Source organism: Doryrhamphus excisus, chromosome 5 (assembly GCF_030265055.1).
Source record: "Doryrhamphus excisus isolate RoL2022-K1 chromosome 5, RoL_Dexc_1.0, whole genome shotgun sequence".
NCBI classification, from domain to species: domain Eukaryota; kingdom Metazoa; phylum Chordata; class Actinopteri; order Syngnathiformes; family Syngnathidae; genus Doryrhamphus; species Doryrhamphus excisus.
Genome location: NC_080470.1, coordinates 21,095,708 through 21,112,629, shown reverse-complemented (window position 1 = coordinate 21,112,629; position 16,922 = coordinate 21,095,708). Strand labels below are relative to the sequence as shown.

Sequence of the window (16,922 nt, the reverse complement as noted above, 5' to 3'; positions counted from 1 at the left end):
CGGTGCTGCCATCTAGTGCCAGCTTCTTGCCATAACGTGATTACTGTGACGAAAGAAGCCAGCCAATCAGCTGCCACCATCTACGGGGATTTGAATTGAGGCGGGTTGAAGGCGGAAGCGATGAAGGCAACTCAGTAAACAACAGCATCTGTTTTACCGGCGACTCTGTTTTCATTGAAATAGAGTTCCTTTCCTCTTTGAATTACAGATTGCTATTATTATCGAAGCAAGTAAATTATCTTCTTTTGTAATTTTTTTTAGTCTTGTTCAAAGCTGTGGTCTAAAAATGTCATTATTGAGCGTACAGACGAGGAAGCACACAGCTTACAACAACCCCCTAATGTCGACAACCAGGACCCCAGGCAGAGAGTTTCTGGCCGAGAGAAAAGCAGTCAAGTCCGGAGTCTCCGCGTTTGAGGACGAAGATAAAAGCAGCGCCATTAATCGGACGTATGTCATCTCTGCACTGTCAAAACGCGGACAGACGCCCTGCCGAGGTCGGCTCACACTTCAGAGGAGGTCACGGCGAAAGACCGGAGCTGATAGCGCGGAGGACACGGCGATGGAAAGCAGTCAAAATAATGTCACAGCAGTCCCGGACAAGAGATTGACCCTGCAACGGAGGACCAAGACGCCCTCTGTGGATACAAATGCTTTGGTCGCCGTTGCGGGTTCACCGGCAAGACCGAAAATCCTCCAGGAATTCAACGGAAGGACTGCCGCTTTGCACCGCTCTATCAGCTTGAGAGAGACGGCGAGTAAAGGACGCGAAGCCTCAGGTCAGCCGGAAACGCAAGGGAGGCCGGCACAGGACAAGACGCCACCCTCCTCCTCATTAAACCCCGCAGGTAAACCGCAGGTGGAGCAGGCCCACACATTCAAAACTCCCACCAGAAAGACACCCTTTGGAAAGATCGCAGCACGCAGAGACGTGTTCGAGAAACTCAATCTAAAAGACACCCCGAAACCGGTGCTGGTCAAATCTGCAAGTCTGGACAGGTCCAAATCCAGGAAGCAAGCAGAGTTCACCAAACCGGTGCCGACTCCTCACCCCAGTAAGGCTGCTGTGCTGAAAGCCAACACAGCAACACGGGTGAAGGCCCCAGCAGGGGCCCTGGCCTCAAAGGCAGACCTCACCACAACCTCAACCTCTGCCCCAGGACCTTCTCAGCAGTCTTTGCCTCGTCCCAGTGAGGTCTCCAAACCACAGGACTCACTTAAGATGGAGAACAGTGCGGTGACTGTTGCAGTACGCGTGCGCCCTTTCAATGCCAGGTTTGTGTTCACATTATTGGGATCAAACACATTTGGAATTCAGTCCACCTGCAGGTGCTTGAAATGGTTGCATATTCTGAGTTTTGGAAAGTGTTTCACCTCCACCCAGGCAGTTTAATGTCAATCATCACTTTAAGAACTTCACACCCACTGAAAATGCTCTATGCCTCATTTTGGGGTCAGGTGATGTTTACAGGGGGGGTGCTGGAACCTATCCCAGCTGTCTTCGGGCGTGAGGCGGGGTACACCCTGGACTGGTTGCCAGCCAATCACAGGGCACATATAGACAAACAACCATTCACACTCACACCTATGGACAATTTGGAGTCACCAATTAACCTGGCATGTTTTTGGAATGCGGGAGGAAACCGGAGTACCCGGAGAAAACCCACGCATGCACGGGGAGAACATGCAAACTCCACACAGAGATGGCCGGGGGTGGAATTGAACCCTGGTCTCCTAGCTGTGAGGTCTGCGCGCTAACCACCAGACCGCCATGCCGCCCCCATTTAAGACATATAGTATATAAACATAACCACCACCAACACTATGTACTATGTCCATTTAAGACATATAGTATATAAACATAACCACCACCAACATTATGTTCTATGTCCATTTAAAAAAATGAAACACTCCATTAGCTCAATCATTCACCCAATTGCTTTATTACTTAGAAAAATGGTTTGATTTTTTTTTCCTACTCAATTTATTATTTCTCTTTAAACAAGCAAAACTATGTTTTTTCTGATTACTTGATGGATCGACAAAAATGTTGGTAGAATACTCGATTTCTAGAATATGAGATCGCTGCAGCACTTCGTCAATCAGTTCCACATTTTAAAGATGCCTGTAAACCGCCATGTTTGTGTTTTTCGTCATAGAGAGAAGGCAGAAAAGGTCTCCCAGGTTATCTTCATGAGGGGTCAGGAGACCGTTGTGCAGCATCCAGACTCCAAACAGAGCTATTCTTTCATCTACGACTACTCCCTGTGCTCGGTTGATTTGAGGGACCCCTCCTTTGCCAGCCAGCAGATGGTGTACGAGACTCTGGCGAAACCTCTGCTGCTCAGGGCCTTTGACGGATTTAACACTTGCCTGTTTGCTTATGGTCAAACTGGCTCTGGAAAATCATACACGTGAGTGTTTTTGTCTGATTCCTTCATTTGTGTTAATTGTTTGCATGAATGGAGTGTTTGAGAAGTTAATGGAGCTTGAATGTTGTTCTGGCAGGATGATGGGCTATGGAGAGGAGGCCGGAGTCATCCCTCGCTTCTGCCAGGAACTTTTTTCAAAGCTGTCCTCCATGGAAAATGAGCAGGTAATTTCTGGTCATGTTTATGTCTCTTCAGAGTATCCATTTGAATCATGTTGTAGGATAGGGGTTTCCCTGAGTCCGTGAAAATGTGTATGCTGGTTTTCCTTTGCTTGGAATTGAGGCTGTGATTTTCTGGAACAGTTTTTTTTTTACACATCATTCATGTTCAGGGCCTTGTATTTCCTTTGAAAGAAATGCTTTTCTTTTTGTCATTTCTATGAAAGGCTTGTCTACTGTTCGACTTTAAAAAAGCTTTCAATGGTCTTTCTGATGTTTTTCATGGCAGGTCCCAGAATGACAGTTGATGGGGACTTACAGAAATATAGAAATATTTACAATATAATATTATAAATAATAAAATATTCTAATATAATATGTATAATATTATAGAAATAAACAGACAAAATAATCCATCAAGTCAAAAAATGGCATGCTGGCTCACTCTACAATACATCCATGCACTTATTAAAGACCGATCCATTCAACTGATAATTGATAGCCAATGCATCAGGGCGAGTTGGTGTCGCTGCCCTGGCTGGGGAGACCTGCTGGGGGCTAGACAGTTTGAGGAGCAAGTGGGGGCCCTTGAAGATTACACTTGTGATTACACGTGATTCAGCTTTTTAAGTAAAATATCTACAGGTATTTGTAAAATGATCAATATTTAGAAATTAGATGGCATGTTAATGTGATTCCTGATTGCGATTATTTTTGATTGACTTGATTCAAGACTTCCTGTCTTGATTTAAACTATTTTCTAATAATCTGACCTGCACAATGAAATCACTTCGGGTTAATCATTTCACTTTTTGTCATTGTGGTGGTTTTGCTGTGATGCACGGAAGCATACTGAGGTGTTTCTACTCCAGTTACCTTATTTAGAGGAGCACATTAGACAACATCATTCATCAAATGACTCATACAGGGCTTTGCTTCCTAGGTCAAATGTCATGTAGAGATGAGCTACTTTGAAGTCTACAATGAGAAGATCCATGACCTCCTGGTGACCAGAGAAGACCCTAACCAGAGGAGGATGCCTGTAAGTAGTTGGCACCTAACAGAAGCTGGAATTGTTTTTTTGTTTTCTGCCAAAACGTGGTTAGCGGTGATCTTTTCAAATATTTTAAATGACATTTTGGGATTTCAGCTGAGGGTGAGGGAGCATCCAATCCATGGACCTTATGTTGCAGACCTCTCTATGTAAGAACATGCATAAGAACACATTTTAACCTTTCAGAATGACCCTTGTATTCTTTTGAAACAGTCCTGACAGTCATTGCTTTATTTCTTCACCAGAACCATTGTGAGCTCTTACAATGATATTCAGGTAAGCCCATTTTTATACAATAAGAATTGTATAGTCCACATAAGAATGGACTATTAGGGGTGTTGCTAGGCCTATTGTGTCAAAGGTTTCACAAGGTTAATACCTGGCAACATTTCTCATTAAAAAAAAAAGAGTTAACCCTCTAACCTTTAGGCCTGGGACGATCATAAAGGAATTCATTAATCACACAATAAATAGAAATTAATTTGATTTTTCAAGTGAAGAGTCTTCACATTGCTTTTAGCACCTTGGCAGTTAATTCGATGTAGATTATATATCGTATATATCAACATGGATAATGTACAGAGCATGGCGTATTTTCAGACTGCAGAGGGAATGTTGTGTAGACAGCCACTACTTGTTAGTAACACTCCACAGTGATGATGGCTGCCATTTCTCCAGGGGTGGCTAGAACTAGGAAACAAGCAGAGAGCAACAGCCGCCACCGGAATGAATGACAAGAGTTCCAGGTCACACTCCGTCTTTACTCTTGTAATGACTCAGACTAAGGTACAGAATGTCTTTGTCACTTGTATGTACAGCACCCTCATGCCATAAATCCATGCATTTGAGTGTGCACGTGCCGGTTCACAGACAGAGATTGTGGAGGGAGAAGAACATGACCACAACATCACCAGTAGGATCAACTTGGTGGATTTGGCAGGCAGTGAACGTTGCAACGCAGCGCAGACAAGCGGAGAGCGACTCAGGGTACGAAGGTTGCATTCTTAAAAAAAATCACCAAGGATACTTTGATTCATCTGTGATTTTTAAGGAGATTTTTTGGTGTCATTAAAGGAGGGTGCCAGCATAAATAAATCTCTACATACACTGGGCAAAGTCATCTCTGCACTGGCTGAGCAAGCACTAACCACAAAGAAGGTCTTCATACCCTACCGAGAGTCTGTCCTCACTTGGTGAGAGAATTGTGCTTCAATTTTGTGCAATCATTCATAACGGTATAGGTAATTTTCTCATCATTGGAAAACTATACCATTAGAGAGCTCTATTAAACATATTTCCCAACCCTAGTTGGAACAATACAACACAAAACAATTGGGTACATCTGTGTGTTTTATTTAGAGTGTAGCGCTACCTTTTAAAATGGGTATTTTAGTAACTATGAAAGAATGAGAATATACTGTACATAGAATTTTGAGGCACTTACCTTTAGCTCTCCTTTAGGCTGTTAAAGGAGAGCCTCGGTGGCAACTCCAAGACAACTATGATTGCCACACTGAGCCCGGCAGCCAGCAGTGTGGAGGAAAGCCTAAGCACTCTGCGATACGCCCAACAGGCCCGCACCATCATAAATGTGGCCAAGGTCAATGAAGACACAAGTGCCAAGCTCATCCGAGGTCAGATATGCAAATGCTGTAAACGCTGGTTTGAACTAGTTGCCATTTGGGGCGCAGTGATTGGAGTGAAATGGATTGTTTTTGGAGATTCTATGACTGACCTGTTGTGTATTCACCTTGCCGCTTACACCTTGCCACACAGGGAAAACATATTCATCTCCTGATACACTTTCTCCATTCTTTTGTTGTCTGCTATTTGTGTTTCATTTGAGATTCCATCTTGCACTACATGTGTCTGTCACCTCTTTGCATGCTCTTTCTTTATATGTGAATCTTTACTTTTCTATTTATGTCTTGCTCTTGATCTCCTCTCTCTCCCCCATGCCCTCCTGTCTGCCCATCTATCCATCACCAGCTTATGCACTACCCACTTCAATTAAGGGCCGGGCCCTAACCTTGCCTCTGGGCCATATTTATGCACTGTCAGCTGCACATGGCGGATAACTGTCATGCAAGTATTATTTTTCATTCCATCATCAGACTGCCATTTGACGTTTTTAGCACGAAGGGGAGCTCATGCTGTGGATTTCTCTCACGTCCCCTGACACTGTATGAAAATCAAAGTGGATGTGACTCAGAGGTTAGAATGTGGGTCAATGTTAGACCCATAATGCTCTTTTGATGAGCTGAACTTTTGTCCAGAGTCACCTGTTGACTTTTCTAACTGTGAGGTCATACTGGCATGAACACGCACGTATACGTTTTGAAACCAATGCATGTGGCTCAGAGCTGAAAGCGGAGGTGGAGAAGCTGCGGGCGGCCCAGGCGAGCTCCCAGGGTATCCAACCAGAGCGCGTCAGGCTGTTTCAGCAGGAGATCACTGCACTGAAAAACCAACTCTGCCAGCAAGAGAGAGAAATGGTGGAGGCCAACAGGTCAGCATCACTGAAATGGTCATGACTATCTTCATCTGTCCTTCAATGTATCGTGGAAAGTCCAAATTGATTGAAAAAATGCAGAGAGGCACAGTGTACCATCCACATACCCAGAAAACACAACACATGCATTCAGCTTCAATGTTGTGGCGTCTTTGAAGGTAACCCTTCATTAACATTAACACAATTCAAGTGTGATTGACTTACCGTACACCGCAGTGTGTTGGGTTATTTATTGTTTTGTTGCTCGCAGTCACAAATGGTGATTCATCATAATGAATTCATTAAAAGTCTGATTACATTTTGAAATAATTTGACAGTCCTACTTTAAAATACTATGTTGCCGTTACTTGAAGTAATATTGATTATACTTCTTCTTCTTCATTTAATCTTTACACATAATATCCATCAGTTTTCTCTTCTCTAATACAAAATATTATCCTTTTGACATTTTGTTCGAAGGGAAGCTTGAAAGAGAAGTACAGTTGATATGTTTTTTTTCTTTTTGTAAAATGTAGGGCATGGAGGGAGAAACTGGAGCAAGCTGAAATCCGTAAACGTGAAGAAACAAGAGAGTTGCAGGCATGGTGCATTGAGCAGAACGTTTACAGCCTCAAAAGATGAAACCATACACCAATCCCTTTGCCCTACATGTTTGCAGAAATCAGGCGTGACATTTAAGGTGGACAACCGTCTGCCCAATCTGGTCAACCTGAACGAGGACCCTCAGCTGTCTGAAATGCTTCTCTACATGATCAAAGAGGGTCGAACCGCCATCGGCAAACTCAAGTCTGACTCCTTCCACGACATCCAGCTGACTGGAGCCCTCATTGCTGACCAGCACTGGTGAGACCCAAGCATTCTTCATCCTCTATAGTGACGCTTATTCAGCCTGAGATCCAGGATATTAGTGGTGGGTTGACAAAAGCCGTTCTAGACCCCTGCAAACTGCAACTCTTATTATAAAGTCATTGTTATACAAAATAAACGAGACATCACTCACACCACTCACTATCCTGGGCATCTGATGGAGATATCCATGAAAAATCATGACAAATTCAGGAAACAAATAAATAGCGAAGCTTAAAATAATAACTTGCACAGCACCTTCGTCTGGATGAATAAATGCAAATCTGAAGGCTTTCTTCCTTGTCCCAGTATTCTAACCAACACCCGTGGTACCGTCAGCATCACTCCCATGGAAAATGCCAAGACCTTTGTGAATGGGAACTTAATCAGCAAATCCACCGTTCTACATCATGCAAGTCTATGTTAAATCTCATTCCAAAGAGTGGCCGTTGCAATCAAATCCCTTTGCAAACCATTGTTATGTACATCTGTGTTTCCAGGGGGACAGGGTGATTCTTGGAGGGGACCATTACTTACGTTTTAACCATCCAGCAGAGGTGCAGAGTGGGAAGCGTGTGTCATGCTGGACAGGTGCAGGTGACGGCCACAAAGACTTTGAGTTTGCCAGAAATGAGCTGCTCACAGCTCAAAGAGCTAAGTGAGTGCAAAAATGTTTGTCCTCGCCTATCATGGTGTTTTTGGGGCAGAATTCCCATTAGTTTTTATTTGTGTCCCAGGCTGGAGGCAGAGATTGAAGAAGCTCAGGTTAATGCCAAAAAGGAAATGATGCAGGGAATCCAGATGGCTAAAGAGGTGGCCCAAAAAGAGCTGTCTGACCAGAAGGCCCTATATGAGGACAGAATCCAAGTACTGCAAAAAGAGCTGGTACAGAAAAGTGTTGTCTATGGCCACAAGAATGAAAAACAGAACATCTAGACTTTTCTTTTGTGTTAGTCAATGGTGATTGTAATGTTACACTTTCCTACTGATTCTTTTTCTAGTGACTCTCGACGGAGTTAGACCAACATACCCTTGCTCTGTCTTTTCCACCAGTCCTTAGTTATACCAAAAATGTCATTCATTCAGAAGGAGGAAAATGAGCGCAAGCGTCTCCAGGAGCTCGACCAGCAGAGGGTGGCCAGCCAGATGGAACAACTGAAGATGGCCAAGCTGGAGCTGGAGCAGGAGGTGGACTCTCAGAGGAAACGCCTCCGTCTCCACATGGAGACGCAGGTCAGGGTTTGGACTAGCAATTTCATTTGAAAGTGGAAAGTTGGCTCATATTGTGCAGGACAGGTTTGTTTTTTTCTCCAGCTGAAATGTGGAATAATACTCCTACACACACGAGCTCTTCTTTACTATTAACACATCTAACATAACAAATACAGTATCAAGTGTACCCAAAGTTAAAGCCTTCCCATTACACTATGCCACATGCACATCTGGTTTGAATGTGGCCATAAGATAGACAGCCATGAATTAAAGGTTGAACTGTTTACGTTTAAGATGAGTGACATAACTAACCCTAACCCTCATTCAATAGTGCAACAACAGACCCACTGACACAACAAGTTTAATGTTCATCACTATTTTTCACTTCAGGTGATGGAGGAACACCATGTGTGTCAGGCAAGGATTGTGGATGCATTGGAGGCAGAGAAGAGAAAGCTTGGCAAAGAACTTGAAGAGATGCAGAAAAGAGGCGCCATGAGGGTAAAGCACACGCCTCGGGATGGTGAGTGTTGCCGTATGTCCTGATCCATTCTGTTTGTTGGGTTTCAATGCGTCTTTCTGCTCTGTTTGTTTGGCTTTATATTGGTTTGATCTTACTGTGTCTTTAGGCACCTTAAAGCGCTACACAAATAAAATGTAATGTGATGATGAGGATTATGATTTTTCCCTCTTGGCATGAACCAAGGAGTACTGTGTGTTCGTTAGTGGCTGTTAGTTGATGAGAGAATTATTTTGGACAATTCCATAACACTCAATGACCTCTCACAAGAACAGCTGACTATCACCATCATGGATTTGATGTCTCTTGATTGTAGTATGGCCACGCTGGGATGCTATGAAGCTGTCCTTGATGATTGAGGAAGCCAATAAGATCAGCGCAAACTTAAAGAAAAACACTGTTTTCAGCAGGTAGAACTTACTCTACCCAATATTGAAGAAAGTACAGCAATATACAATATTTGACATCTGGATAATGTGGACTACAATTTGGATCATTCTGTATTTGTAGACATGAAAGCTCCGATGATGGCAGCCAAGGCCAGAGGGAGGTGCAGCAGGTGCGGGTCCAAAACACCAAACTGGGGATCTCTACTTTCTGGAGCATTGACAAATTTCAAAACAACATGGCTGCCATGAGGGAGCTGGAGCAGGTTTGTTTTCAACTACTATGCTTTCAGATTTAGAGTTTGATTTTGGCTATATTAATTATTATATATATCATATATATATATATATATATATATATATATATATATATATATATATATTAATGATCATGCAATGATCAGTGATTATGCTGGGGAGCATATTGAGCTTTTTAAACGCATTTTAGGCTATTTCTACGCGATACGGATATTTTACAAAGGCATACCAGTATGCTGGTATGTGTGTTGTTTTCTCACCCCCACAAACCAAGAGAGCTTTTTGTTACGTGTCATTATAAATGTGCCACATTGTCTCATGCTTTGTATAGCTCACTAACAACAGTTTAATTTCATGGAGCATATACACAACTTTGTGCTTTGTAACACATGCAGGCGATGAAAACAATAAATAATAATTTCTCCTAAGCTCCATGTAAGTAACAGCTAATGTACACGTTATTGTACATCTATTATCTGACTATACGGATGGACAGCAGCATCACTATGAGTGAGCAAGTTAGCTGTGGTTGATTTGAAAGGTCAAATGTGCATGGCAGCCTGTGAATGTGTCTTTATGTGGACTTTTGGAAAATGTGTTTTTCAGTTGACAGCCCTGTCCCCTCTCCACAGGGTGATCCTTCTTCCAAGGATGACGATGTCTTCTATGACCCTGATGATGAGTGGGAGCAAGACATATCTTCTTCCTCCACCTCCACCTTCTCACATCGAAGGTCATTTCCCAGCTTGTCACTCTTCTCCAACCCATGGAGCCTCTTTGCCACTCTTTGTATGACCCGATACTGTACTTGCTCTTCTTTTCCGCCAGTGGGTTTGTACTTGGTATATATTTTTCCTTTTCTTTAAACAATAACATGATGTGCAGCAAACTTTTTTTTATCTTCTTTGTTCATTTTCCAGCATGCATAAAAGTTATTGTGTAAGAAGATCAAGCCGATAGTCGTGGGTTGAATGGCCCCAAACATGCAGAACGTCTGTGATCCATTATTATTCCTTCCATGTCATATGCTCTTCCATTTGGAAGACAAATACAACTTTCTCTCTCATTAAATCAGTGTTACATGGCAAATATAATCCCGTCATGTTCATTGTACACTTACCACTGTTTTTCAGGAGAAGGAGTTTGTTAAAGAGCAAAAGACTCTCTGGGCGTCTTTATGAGATCCGTGTCCATCCCATCCAGAGTCTGCTCACGGGCTCCTCCCACTCTGACGGTACATCTGATAATCCAAAATGAATTATGTCTTGCTCCCAGATTGCTCATTGTAAAGGCATGAGAAACACAAGTCATGCAATCCCTCTGGGTAGATATGCCCTGAAATGGGAATCTGGGAAGATGTACATTCCCAAACTCAACCCCCGCTGACACCTTTTCAAAGTCCAATGTAATCCAAGGGTGTTGCCACTTCTAATATAAACCGAGTCCTGAGGGATTATGTGACAAATGGACTTTTTAATATGACAGTGTTGTAAAGATGATGTCTGGTGAAGTCATCGCCGTGTGTCTGTCCCAGGGTTGATGGGTGTGGCAACACCGCCCTCCAAACATTCCAGCAGCACACAATCTGCCATGCCTGGTATCTGCAAGGACCTGGTGGGCCAATCGGTGGCTCGTCTGCGTGGTTTTGGAGGCACAGAGGAGAGCTTGGCTGATAGGCTGGTCTCAGATCTGCAGCGGGTACACACGGCCGTCCAGATCATTTCTGAGCTGTACGACAGTTTAGATGATGACAGCCAAGACAGCGGTGAGGGTTAACCTTGGTTCTGTTCACACTGATGCCAGATGCTGCTGCTACGTCATTGTCATTAAGATTGGGATATGTGTATTGGCAAACAGATGTGGTGCCGTAAAAAGCGGCACATTCTTACTTTCAAATGTTTGTCCCCCCCCCCCCCTTGCTGTCAGTGTTTGTGTGTAACGTGTCAGCTCAGACCCAGCTGATCAAGGCCACAGCAGCCACAGAGAGTGCGGTGTTTGTCGTCACACAATGGTTGGCCAACGTGAAAGCCTCCTCTGGTCCAGTCTACACCCTCGCTGAGGAGCTCAAGAGCCAAGTCAAGAAGATGGGAGGATTTCTCCAGCTTCTCCTTCAAGTGAACAAAAAGAAATTATTTCACAGTCTGTTTTTTTATTTTTTTCCTAGAGCAGTATTTGAGATACTTGAGATGGGTTCTAAATCTGAAGTGGAAAATCATTTAGAATATAGCAGAGGGCGGTTAATAAAAATGCAAAGCATTGATTGACGGGTCGTAGCTCTGAGCTGTTTGAGCTGTGTCTATGGAAATGGCCAAGCGCAGGGAATTGTCAACCTTGAGCCTCAAACACAACATGAATATATGGAAAATGAATCTCAATTTCTAATAAGCCTCAGTAGCTAAACACTTGCATTCTTAGTGATTTCATGTATTTACAGACACCCACTTTGGATTCTGGGCGTAACCATTATTGACTGAAAATGAAGATATTTCTCTCCATCCAGGGTTGTGAGTCTGAGATCACATCAATGGTGGCTGAGGCGCGAAGGAAGAGTGGCCAGTGCCTGGGTGCTGCGTTACTTTCACTTAGCCATCTGGCCACCTTGTCAGGAATGCCGCTTAGTGTTATGGAGCTGGATGGCCAGGCCACAGGCAAGGTAATGCCACCATTAATACCTGAGCAATGTCTGTGACCCCCCCCCCCCCCCCCCCCCCCTCCTGTTCAACACTACCAAAGAATGTAATATGAGTGTGATGGTAATGCAGATTTCTGGATCAGCATCATCACTTCTAAAAAGGATTTTGTCATAAACTAAAACATTTGATCAAGATCCAAATACATGTTGCTGTTTATTAACCTTACAATTTTGTTCACATTTCTGAGAGCACAGGCTGGTATCTGTGTTGATGTTTGGCGCTTGCTTTGGCCAGGTGTGCCATTCTAATAACCATCACAATCCTGTCACATGCTTTTTTTTCCCCAGGCGTCATGTGTGGAGTATCTACGAAAAGGGGCCAATAAAGGTCTCCACTCAATCCTGGAAGGAAGCCTCGGCATGGCCAGAGAAATGCTGAGAGATGCTCAGCTGGCTTATCCAAGAAGCCCAGTAAGATCCAAAGCCTATCAGTTATTTCTTTCAGCATTGCATTTGGATTAATTGTAATGCTTTTTAGTTTAAAGTCACCTACAAAGCAGTACAATCAAGGTCATCCATCTATGTACAGGTGCTGCAGTGGCTTAAGTCCAAGACACTTGATTTGGCCCGCTCCTTGCAGAACTACATGAATTGTCACATTGTGGTGAGTCACAAGCAACTAAATGACACAGAGGACTGCATTTCCCTCCACGTGCTGCTTATTGCTTAGTTTCATCATTGTCTGTCATAATTCTGTATACAGCAGTGTTTCACAGGACTGTAATCTATCAGTGGCATAAGGGTTTGGTGGTGTGGGGTGGCGAGATCACATCATTGTGTAATCTGCGCAATTGGCCAAGGTAGCTTGTGTCATAAGAAATGTGTTTTCAAAACTTATTTAAGAAGCGAAAATTAGTTTGACTTTTAGGTGTTGGTAGACGATTTCAAAAAGCAATTCCCGATGTCTCCTGAGGTCTATGTAATTGTGCATTGATTTTAAAGATAATGTAGATGTTATTGTACATTTAACATCATCTATATTGATGAGCAGATATGTTACAATGCGGTGCTTTATGTGAGTATGAGGTGTGCCAAGAAGTGGACCTACAATGCCATCGACTGGATGGAGGTGGAATAACAAGCTACTAAGTCTGCCTATGATGTGTGTAGCTGGGAGTGAGGGTGAACAGGTCGCATCAGATCTTGAAAAACAAATTACAATTCAAGTTATCTGTGGCACTCCACATTTATTTAACGTATGGGAAAACCCGCAGTACTACATTTACTATGCCAGTGTATGGGGGAAAACTGGATGGACTTAAAGTACAGGTCAACATGGAAATAAAACAGTCAAATCTGAACAAAACAATCCACGTCTCGCAAAGCGTGCTCGGAGAAATGCTCCAATTATCTTTCACGGCACACAAACTTAACCTGAAACCCAGCACAGAGCCATTAAAGACGGCACTGGGCCTTTATGGCGGTGTAAAGCTGACAGGGCTTATCTTTCTGCTGTCGCTAGCCACCATCTTCCAGATAATGAATGTGTTGAATGAAGTGACATCACTCACAGCCAGCGCTCTTATTTGTCGTTATCTTTGCCGTCCAAACTAGCTATTTATTTCTTTTACCATTCATTTAGGAGCTGAGCTGTTTTAACAAGCGCGGTCACTGTTGTCAAACACGCCTGGGTTAAAGCTGAAGCAAATACTTGTAGGGCTTGTACATGCCTAGCAGTGGTAAATGCTGTCCAAACTGTCCACATTTGATGGAGTACAATAAAACAAAATGTCTTGAGAAAGATAATGCAGCTATGTTGAAGGTCCTCCATTCTAGTTTTCAACAATTTTCTGATTTGTATCCATTTGTTCTTGGCCAGTGCCGCCAAAGTCAAGACGGCATAATAATTCTAGCCGGACTCACCTCCAGCCTGTATCTTGTAGTTAGGACGACTTGTTTCATTTATCACACATGGTTCGTCCATCACACCTTCTGACACACTGAGAGGTCAGTGACGAGTCCCAATGAGTGGTCATTTCATGAAGACTAAGTAGCATTTACGCTTGGATCCCGCTCTGCAAAACAGGGCCCCTCACACATTCATGGATGCGTGGATCTCCACTGATCTCCACGTGGATCTCCACTATGTATGCTCTGTGTGCTGCTGGAGACGGCTTGTGGGTGCTTTGGGGCGGGGTGGATCTCTCGGCTGCACCCGCTGGTGCTCAGTGAGAACACCAACTGCAGAACAATACACGCTTTTACTTTGAAGCCCCCAATACCAGAAACTCTCAGATGATGATGGCATCTAGGTTGCTAGATTTGTTGCTTTCCCTTTTGAGAAAATGTGTAGTCAAGACGGTTTGGAATGTTTCTTGTCTTTATTCAACACACCATGCACACTCACTCATTTATTAAGTCATTTCAATGGCCTCCATGAAGTCTTGATTTGAATGGTTTTATTTCAGATTTTTGAGAAAATTCAATGTCAACTTGAATTTTCTGTTTCCAGATGTATTTTTCAAGTCCAAAGCATTTGGACTAACCTCAGGTATCAAACACCTGCTTGTGTCTTGTATGTATTTTTGTGTTTTTAGAGTATCAAAGAGGACAACGAGGCTGACCTGAAGGATGTGGAGGAAACGTCAGCCTCCAAACTGCAGACCGTAAGGGCTACCGCGGCCACGTTGTTCAAGTTGAACCACGCCATCGAGCAGCTGCACGGCTCTTTGCGTAACACCCTGACAGGTGAGCTTGGGACACAGCACATATTCAACTTCACTGTGGAGACGTCAACTGCATACAACCATCCCCCAGGTAAAGATGGCCACTCCACGCTGAGCAGCTCCAGAGAGCTTATCTCCTCCTCTGCCAAGGCTGTTGATGAGATTATCAGAGGTCTCTCCAAGGAAGCGGCATTTGTGCTTTCCCTGCATCCTCCCTGCGGCCAGGCTCTGATGGCTGCACAAGATGAGCTGCACTCTGCCCTGCAGTCTCTATCCGTGCCATGGGATCAGCAGGAGGCAGCTGAGATGACTTCAGATGAAAGCAGAGATGATGCTCGGGTACCCAAAGAAAGTGCTGCTAGACATGGAGGCGTTAATACGTTTGTATATTCCCTCCCCCCAGGCGTCACGTCCTATGGTAGCCCACGCTGGGTCTAGTATTTATCTCTACATAATGAAGGAGGTGCTGTAAAAAGTCCATACAGAATATCGTTTGCACTTGCTAAGTCATACGTTGTTTTCATTCCTGGTATATTTAGTGGCTCATGTGATGGGAGATCACTGCTGTTGGCTGGCTGAACAAGGGTCACGCTCTTTCTTTTGATGACACCATGTATTCGCTGTGGCAATGCCACCTTTATTTACATCTGCTTTTGTTGACGGGAGATTCAGACCGCTTTTTAATATGTTGGTCACTACTTAACCCCGATTGTTGTCGTTTTATTTTAGCATTTTCAGCAGCCTCCTTCTGTGTTTTCTCTTCCCTGGTACATTCCAATAATGGGAGGCTGTGAAACATGGACATCTGCTCCTTGCGTCAATAAGAGTTCAATAACTAGTGGCCAGGTGAAAGATGATCACTCCAACGGGGAGGCTCTTAGTAGGTCTTCGTCAGGGAGTATATTTGCATTTCCTGCATGATCGCTACTAACGCTATCGATATCTTACCATAATACCATACAGTCTCTGATGTGATGGAGAAATGCACTGTTTCTAAACTTACCTTGTTGGGACACATCAACTCATGAGAATGAAATGTTTGCACCATCCAGAAGGTTTCTGCTGTCTTATTATCTTTCTTATTATCTATTATCTCTATCTGTCTTATTTATTTTAAAAATCGAATATGTATGACCTCTCCATGTGACCACAAGGGTGCACGTTTAGCAAGTGCTGCCAGCCACAGCGTGGAGAGAAAAGAAAGTAAGCCATGCAGTGATTCATGCTCCCAGCATTACGTCATTGGGCCAACCCCGATCCAGACTCGGGAGAGAGGAGACGTTCAAGGACCTCAGAGGATCCTTGGACTTCGGGGCGCTGTCTTTTTCTACTTGTTCCACCCACTTTTACAGCCTCCCCAAACTATCCACTCTAATGACGAAGTGACTGAGAAACAAGTATTTGCTAAACTCAAAACCAAAGTGGAGAGATCGATGCTGCGTTCAAGACCAGACGTGCTAATAGTTTCAAAGACAGTTGTTTCAGGTAAGACGCTTTTTCCTATTGAACATAATAAGGGAACATGAAGTTGTACAAATAACGATGACGACTCTCCGCGTTGATTTAACATGTTTTGACTTTCAGGATGCACCAGTTAATGTCTCCCAATTTAAGTCTGCATGTAAGTACTGGATTACTGGTCACATTACTTTCACATGTTGCTATGTGACCCACGAATGGACCAATAATTGTCCTCGTTCAATTAAATTGGCCCTCTTCACCATGCTGTTGACATTTTGATGCCACTTTAGTGGGTTAGAGCTGTGTCGAGTGGAAGGGACTCCTGTAAAGGCTCTATCACCATGGCAACTTGGGCTACATTGTACTACTTTGACATATTATCTCTGTTTCAAAATACATTAACTTGCATTAAAATCTTGTTTTAATGCAATCTTGTTTATTTTCTTCATTTATAACATTTGCTGGCATGATTAATCACCCCCCTGCTGAATATTTGGTATTACCCAACATGCTGTATACCTAATGTTCACTTTGTTTTGGCATGGATGAAGACAGCAGAACAGCAGAACCTTAAAAAGAGCTCTAACGGACAAACATTGCTTGGTCCACACCTACAGCTAATAATAATTTAAAAAAAATCCCAACCAAAAAGAGGTAAATACTCATGTTGCTAAGTTAGGTGATGATCTGAGAGTGGAGTTGGCAAGCCTACTGTTGGATCCCAG

At 43.4% G+C, this 16,922-nt stretch overlaps 1 protein-coding gene across 1 annotated transcript; it reads left to right on the top strand.

The window, feature by feature from the left end:
• Window positions 1–111: 111 nt before the first annotated feature.
• kif14 (kinesin family member 14) lies at window positions 112–16,506 on the top strand. Its single transcript, XM_058073625.1, has 30 exons — window positions 112–1,275; window positions 2,160–2,414; window positions 2,509–2,596; window positions 3,534–3,632; window positions 3,741–3,793; window positions 3,890–3,920; window positions 4,323–4,430; window positions 4,515–4,631; window positions 4,719–4,837; window positions 5,106–5,278; window positions 6,006–6,153; window positions 6,672–6,735; window positions 6,815–6,999; window positions 7,312–7,414; window positions 7,503–7,660; window positions 7,740–7,887; window positions 8,089–8,235; window positions 8,605–8,737; window positions 9,051–9,144; window positions 9,245–9,386; window positions 10,011–10,111; window positions 10,512–10,612; window positions 10,913–11,143; window positions 11,305–11,492; window positions 11,879–12,031; window positions 12,359–12,481; window positions 12,600–12,674; window positions 14,608–14,758; window positions 14,828–16,221; window positions 16,321–16,506. Exons 1-29 carry the CDS (start codon window positions 287–289, stop codon window positions 15,172–15,174), a joined length of 4,824 nt encoding a protein of 1,607 aa, XP_057929608.1. The 5' UTR covers window positions 112–286; the 3' UTR covers window positions 15,175–16,221; window positions 16,321–16,506.
• The last annotated feature ends 416 nt before the right edge of the window (window positions 16,507–16,922 follow it).

Coding starts and splice junctions, on each gene's coding strand:
- kif14 (XM_058073625.1), top strand. CDS start 287: ATGTCATTATTGAGCGTACAGACGAGGAAGCACACAGCTTACAACAAC. Junction 2,415..2,508: donor GGCTCTGGAAAATCATACAC/GTGAGTGTTTTT, acceptor TTGTTCTGGCAG/GATGATGGGCTATGGAGAGG. Junction 4,838..5,105: donor CGAGAGTCTGTCCTCACTTG/GTGAGAGAATTG, acceptor GCTCTCCTTTAG/GCTGTTAAAGGAGAGCCTCG.